This window comes from Notothenia coriiceps, unplaced genomic scaffold (assembly GCF_000735185.1).
Source record: "Notothenia coriiceps isolate Sejong01 unplaced genomic scaffold, NC01 NC01_scaffold00035112, whole genome shotgun sequence".
Lineage (NCBI taxonomy): Eukaryota > Metazoa > Chordata > Actinopteri > Perciformes > Nototheniidae > Notothenia > Notothenia coriiceps.
The window spans coordinates 1-6913 of NW_011367813.1; the positions used below are offsets into that span (position 1 = coordinate 1).

A 6913-nucleotide genomic window follows, 5' to 3' on the forward strand; every position below is an offset into this window, starting at 1 on the left:
ATGATAGCTATGTGATTAACATGATGATTCAGCCTCTATGGAGAGAGACATATGACAAGCATGATCATTTCTGACGTGGAGCTAATCTGAAGTAAATATTGAATACTGCTTTCTATTCCTCCTATCTTGGACTGAAAAAGAGTCAGAATTTTGAGATTTTTGAGAAAAAGTCGGAATTTCTTGAAAAAAGTCAACATGTTTAGATTTTTGAGAATTTGGTGAATAAGTCAGAATTTTTAGAAACAGTCAGAATTCTGAAATTTTTAGAAAAAGTCAGAATTTTGATGAAAATGTCCAAGTTTTTAGATTTTGAGAAAGTCCGAATTTTTGAGAAAAATACCAACAAATTCTTCTTTTTTTGTTTTGACTACTTCCATTCTTGAGAGGATAATCAATACATGGCTAATCTGAAGTAAACATTGAATACTGCTTTCTATTCCTCCATCTTGTGACTGTGTAACTCCCTCTCTTGGATATCAGCATGTGAAGGACACTGTTCAGGAACTAGTTGATGCTCTGTATGTGATGACTACTTCCATTCTGGAGAGGATCACAGATACATGGATCCTGAGATTCAAGCTCAAGCCGGTGACGAGTGAGATTTTTCTCTTTGCTCTTCAGATTGGGGTGAGTGGACGGTTTGGGGGTACTGTGATGACGAGGGTCTGCAGCATCGCACCCGTCACTGTGGGGAGGACCAGGGGCTCGAGGGCGGTCTCTGCCAGGGGAACATCACCCAGGCCCGGCCCTGCCAGCCTCACGAAGTCCCCGGTGAGAACATGTTCTTCCTGTTAATAAAACCACTAAGTGTTAAAAACTGCTGCTGATATGAGCTGTAAAATCCCTCCAAACTTTAATCACACGCTGTAAATGCTTGTTCCCTCTGTGTAGAAATTTAAAAAAGATGAATTAATGAAGAGCACATTGAGAAAAAATGAACTCTTAATCATTTCTGTTGTTTGATCTTTTGGAGCTGCGGTGATTAAACTTCACTGCATCGATTTCTCTCTGTCTCTCTCCAGTTATTTTACCTGGGCAGGAGGAGCAGAGCTGTGGAAGTGAGTACAATCAAACAGTTACTCACAAAAGCACTTTGTTCCCAGCTCTCTCACACACACACACACACACACACACACACACACACACACACACACACACACACACACACACACACACACACACACACACACACTCCTGCCGCATCCCCAGTAAATCAATACCACTTCAGTTAAATTGCTGCCACTGAACACCAAGTTTTTGTTGCAAAGTTTCAGAGTTATTGGCTTTCTTCGTCACCTGATGTCTCCCACACTGTCTGTAGCACATTGATTTTGTTTGTGGCTTTTTCCCAATGTGACAGAGTACTGGGGAAAGTTGTTGGTTGGTCTTTAAGCAAAGTTAGAAAGTGACATCCAGTCCTGTAACGATGGAGGAAGTCCAAGGATAGAAATATGATCATTTACTCACCTCACTGTTGTTATTCTTGGTGTGGTAAGGTATGATTCTTTGAGGAGGTTGCATATTAGTAATATAGCAAGTCTACTATTATCAATTCATATTATTAGAGCTATTTTGATTATCAATTAACTGTAAGAGTAATCTTTCATATACACTGTAGTCCCGTCTAATCCCAAAATTGATGTGTCCACAAGTAGCAATAAGCTTGACTCCAACAAAAATATGAAAAGTGAAAGTTTGGTTGACTCTTTACTTAAACAAATGACGGCTGGTTTAAATAAATGATATAGTTATACTAATAACAAAGGATTACAATGTTCAAATATATCTATTTACAGTACACACATAATATATCAAATTATACATTTTAACATATGGCTCCTACATGCACATTTGCAGAAAAAGCCTTTATCCAAATATGGAAATTACCAGCGTATCTCTGTTACATATCATCATAGAGTAAATATATACATGTCCACTTCTGCTGTACACAAGTAATATAGAAGCTGATAGGAACTGCCTTAGTCTCCTCCTCTCTTCCTCCCTCCCTGCCGCTCTGTTTCCAGCCTGTTGTGATTCTTGGTGTGGTTATCATTTAGTAAACCCACTGAACATTTTCCTTTGATAACTGTCAGATTTTCGTTGCAGGCTCGATCCGCCTTATTACAAAAGGTTTGTCGAGAGTCACCAGCAGGCCAAATGTTTCCCTAAAAACGACTGGTTTTACCAAAGAGATCTGCAGTGTCTAGTCATGGTCCCCTATGAACAGCCTTAGTCTCACCCTCTCTTCTTCCCCTCCCTCTGTCTCCAGCCTTCACTTTGTTCCAGTTAGTCGCCGTGGGCTCAGCCAGTTTCTTTGCGGCGGCGTTGCTCTCGGCTCTGGCCTACAGCTACTGCTACCAACTGAACCGAGCGTCCGCAGAGTCCGCCGTCATCCACCCCAGCACCCCCAACCACCTGACCTACAACAAGCAGGGCAACGCCACGCCAAAGAACGAGAAGTACATCCCCATGGAGTTCAAGGTGGGGTGATTAGTTATATCTCTAGCCAGAGGTGGGAGGTAGTGGAGTACAAATACTTTGTTACTGTAATTAAGTACATTTTTCTGGTATCAGTACTTTACTCCACTACTTATTTTCTGACCACTTTTGATTTTGACTTCTTACATTTTGAACACAAATACCTGTACTTTCTACTTCTTACATGTTGAACACAAATACCTGTACTTTCTACTTCTTACATGTTGAACTCAAATACCTGTACTTTCTACTTCTCTCATTTTCCAAACAGNATGCATATCATTGGGTAGAGTAAAGTAGAGTAGCTGTACTATATATACAAAATCATAACAATAAAGACTTAGAAAGAAGAAGAAGAAAGAGGGACCAATGGAAATGTTGTCATGTTGCCGTTGGTCACCATGGAAACATTCATTAGCTAACAATGACATTATTGTTCTATTAATATAAAGGGAGGTCAGGTACTCTTTAAAACAGCTGCTAGTTATGGGTACTTTTTACTGAAGTACATTTCAAAGTTCTTTACTTTGACTTGAGTAAAGAAGTTTAGTCAGTACTTCTACTTTTAACACGCGTATATCTGTACTTCTACTTGAGTAAAGGATGTGTGTACTTTTGCCATCTCTGTCTCTAGCTAACTGTTATAGTCTGTTTGACAGCAGAGTGCTATTGTGAGCCTGGAAATGTTTAGTAACCCAAGGTTTAATGTTAGAAATGTATAGTGCGGGTCCCCAGCATATACAGTAGAGTGCCAGTTTTTAATGTTTTATAATAGTTTCTTTCATTTAGCATATTGACTGGTGCCATTTAATTTGTGTTTTACGACGTCTGCCTGTATCGTTTTGTGTTCATTTGTTCTAACTTTGATCATGCTGCCCTCTTGATTTTAATCTCAATGAGACTTTTACCTGGTTAAATAAAGGATATAGAAACTGCCGGATGCTAACTTGCATTATGTTGGGCAATTGGCACAAGTTGCATTAATTAGCATAAGCAGACATACTTCTTCCAGCTCTGTAGCCAGGTAATAACAGATTCACAGATATGGAAAGGTGTGTAACATCTCTCTCCTTGTGTCTCCACCCTACAGACCTTAAACAAGAACAATCTCCACGTGAACGACGAGACGTGCAACCACTTCCCCTCCCCGCTGCCCGCCAGCAACATGTTCGCCACCACGTACTACCCCCCCAGCCTCGGCAAGTACGACTTCCACCCAGACTCGCCCTGCAGGACCTACCTGCACAGCTGAGAGGAGGCTCTGAACAGAAAGCACCCCTCTTTCACTCTCACAAGACCCCACCATGAAGTGTTTCCTCACTCATAGAAATATGAGTTGCTACTGTACAGCATGCAAAGAAAATAAGGTTTGGAGCGTACACCATTTAAACCAATTACACTTTTTCTCCTTTTCTTCCTAAACTCTAGCTGCCAATGTGGAGGAAATCCTTGAAAGCCATTCAAAGGTTTGGTCACATGAGACAAAATCCTCATAAGTTGCTGCTCGTAGTTTAATATTCTACAAATCACAGTATAAAGTATATTACATTCTGCAGGACTCGACCTAAATGCATAGCAAATGTGACCGCACCTTGAGTGTCCTTTAAGTTTTCTGCATTCTTCAAATACACTCACAAAGTCTCCTGTTTCCATGAAAGCTGGCGGGCTTTTTGTTCTTACCTATTCTTCAAAAATAATTGTGGATATTGAAACCAACACTCACAGAACTTTCCCTTACTTCACCGCCTTGTTTGTGCTCAGTGTGAAGAATCCAGACTTCCTGAATGATGTTTTTATCTGGATGTTCACCGGACTGAGAGGAGACCCATCTGCTAGTTTGGGGATTTTCCCTTTCCCTCATTTTCAGCAGGTGGGTTCAGAGGACTCAGTAATAATGTACAATATTTACCCTGGACACATAAGACTGATATCTGTGATGAAAACCAGAGAACTGAAATGATTTGTTGTGAGAAACATCACCATTCTTCATCAGTACGAAGAAGCAAAGAAATTACTTTTTTTTTGCTTTAATGTTCATATTTAGCAGAAGCAGCAACGGGAAAGACACTGAAGAAAACATTTCTGACACTTATGTATGTGCTGTACACTGTAAAAAATGATGTTTACTTTTCTGTTAATTATTTTCCGTATGTTCACAGATGTCAATGTATCATATTTTATTGATTTTGGGGCATTTGTCGTTGGTCACACTCATATTTCCGGGACATGGAAAACAGAGTTGTCTTTAATAGAAACACTTTATCAGGTACATTTGTTTACATCAAATGTCTATTCTGCATATATGTTAAATATATGTTGCGAATTAAATACTTTCAGGAAACTTCTTGGAAATTATTCTGACTCTTAAAATAAAATCATTTTACAAGTAATATGCTACTAAAACAGGACCATGTTTCTAATATTTAAGTCACTCCAAACTGCGACATGTATATATATCCCATTGTGTTTCTAAATTGTAAATACCAAGTGATGCATTCAGGTGTTGTGTAGCGTCAACAAACCACACTCTTACACAAAATACAGAACATGTGTGTGTATAAAGTGTACAAATATGTGTGTATGTATTTGGCTGCATCCTCTCCCCGTGCTGTGACAGAAAAGGTTGTGTTTTGTACTTAAAACACTTTTTTAAAGATCCTGATGGACTTCTCCGTTCTGCTGTTAAAAAATGATTGATGTGAATTTGACATAACCTTTTGGACACTGTGAGCTTTTGCTACTCTATATTTTTGTATAATGTGCACTGTAAAAAAAATATGAAGAAAACAATTTTGGTGCCAATATTTTTAGTTTTGCATGCTGAACGCTCAACCACAATATTAAAACAAGTCTCAAGATTAAAATAAACTTTTTTCAAGATTTAAAAAACGAGCATATGTCTGTTTTCCCCAAAGATTTGAACACCTGCAAAGTAGATTTTACTATCTTAATGTTAAGAATGTTGGATCTTATTTTTAAAACACAGGATCAAAAAAGTGTCCAAAAATAGTTGTTTTTTTCCACTCACTGATTTTCTTTCTGTCTTTAAAGTGGTTTGACTCGAAGACACGAGTTACTCACTGCTCTTTGTAATGTCTTATCCCTCAGCTTCCATCATGTGTCTTTAATAATTGACGTGTCTTGAGAGGAGACATGCATGCAGGTAAATCACCACGTTGTCCTTTATAGCATCGTGATTACTTTTCCTGTAGGCAGGAGATCTTAAACTGATGAATAATAGACTCAAAGGAAGGTGAACAAGGTGGAGGACAGGGCAGAAGTTACCTGTGCAGGTATTTAATTATTCATTTCAGTGTATTAGTCTCTTTCACAGGTCATTTTCAGCAGTGCAGCGATTTACTCTCACATTTTTTTATTACAAACCCATTTACCTCCAAAAACGTAGCACCCGTTCTCACATCGTTGCTCTGAGCTGCACTCCAGTGTTTATTATTCATAGGGAGCAGGGAGAGTTGAATCTGCTGGTGAACCCTCTGGGTCACTTGGGCACTACTTTCTTTTATTTATTCATCCGAAATTTCTTCTTTGCTCTACCATTTAGAAAACTGGATCAAATTGAAGTCCATAAATATTACAAAAAAACAAAAGATGCACTCAAGAAAATGCCTCAACAACGACCTCTTCACATTTGACTCTTGTGTGGGTTTTGGTGGATTGTTTCCTGAACTTATTCATAATTATACAAACATAAAACTGTATTATAATAACTATTTCTACCAGATCTTTCACTTATGGATATATGGACATGACCACAATACTTTTTCTATTATTTACTTATGCTTTTTATAATTATAGCTTGATTTGTATTGACTTATTTAGCCAACATGATGCCAAAATAAACAATTATAAGAATTGAGTTTTGCACAGTTTTGTTAACAGAGTCCATTTTAATTGATATTCTGGTTGTGTCGTGTTATTTTATTTAGGTTTTAACCATTAAGGACAATTTAGACTTCATTTCACATCCAAAAGTTCATTCAAATGCTGCTCCTATATAAAATCAGTCTGGATCAAAAGTGTCCAACCATGAAAAAACAACTTAATCCTCCCACTTTAAAGTTTGTTAATCCACCACGTCCACTCTTAGAAGATTTGACTGATCAAAGTTTCGCTGAACACGTGAAGACATAAGTCCATGAAACAAAGCGGCTCATTTTCATATCTTTGAAGGACCTTATAAAAAGTTCTCAGAGACGTAGAAAGCTGTTACTACATTTGTCGTTTCTTGGACTCACATGCTTCTGCTGTAAAGCCACAAATACGTGCCACTGGACCACGCGGCTGTCTCAAGGGATTCATCACAGGCAACAAAGTGGTTTAAATGTGGACCAATCTTCAGGTTCAACAGGAGGAGACAGCTATTCAAAGCATAGTGACTCAGATATTTTAAGGCTAGGTGAGTGCAGAGACACTC

General features: G+C 38.4%; 1 protein-coding gene across 1 annotated transcript; it reads left to right on the plus strand.

Annotated features, from left to right (window-relative positions):
• Positions 1–621: 621 nt before the first annotated feature.
• On the plus strand, positions 622–6162 carry LOC104962612 (semaphorin-5B-like; the record flags this gene model as incomplete). Its single annotated transcript, XM_010791066.1, has 4 exons — positions 622–771; positions 1023–1058; positions 2270–2481; positions 3569–6162. Coding segments are annotated over 4 exons (560 nt in total), but the record flags the coding sequence as incomplete, so codon positions are not given.
• Positions 6163–6913: the final 751 nt, after the last annotated feature.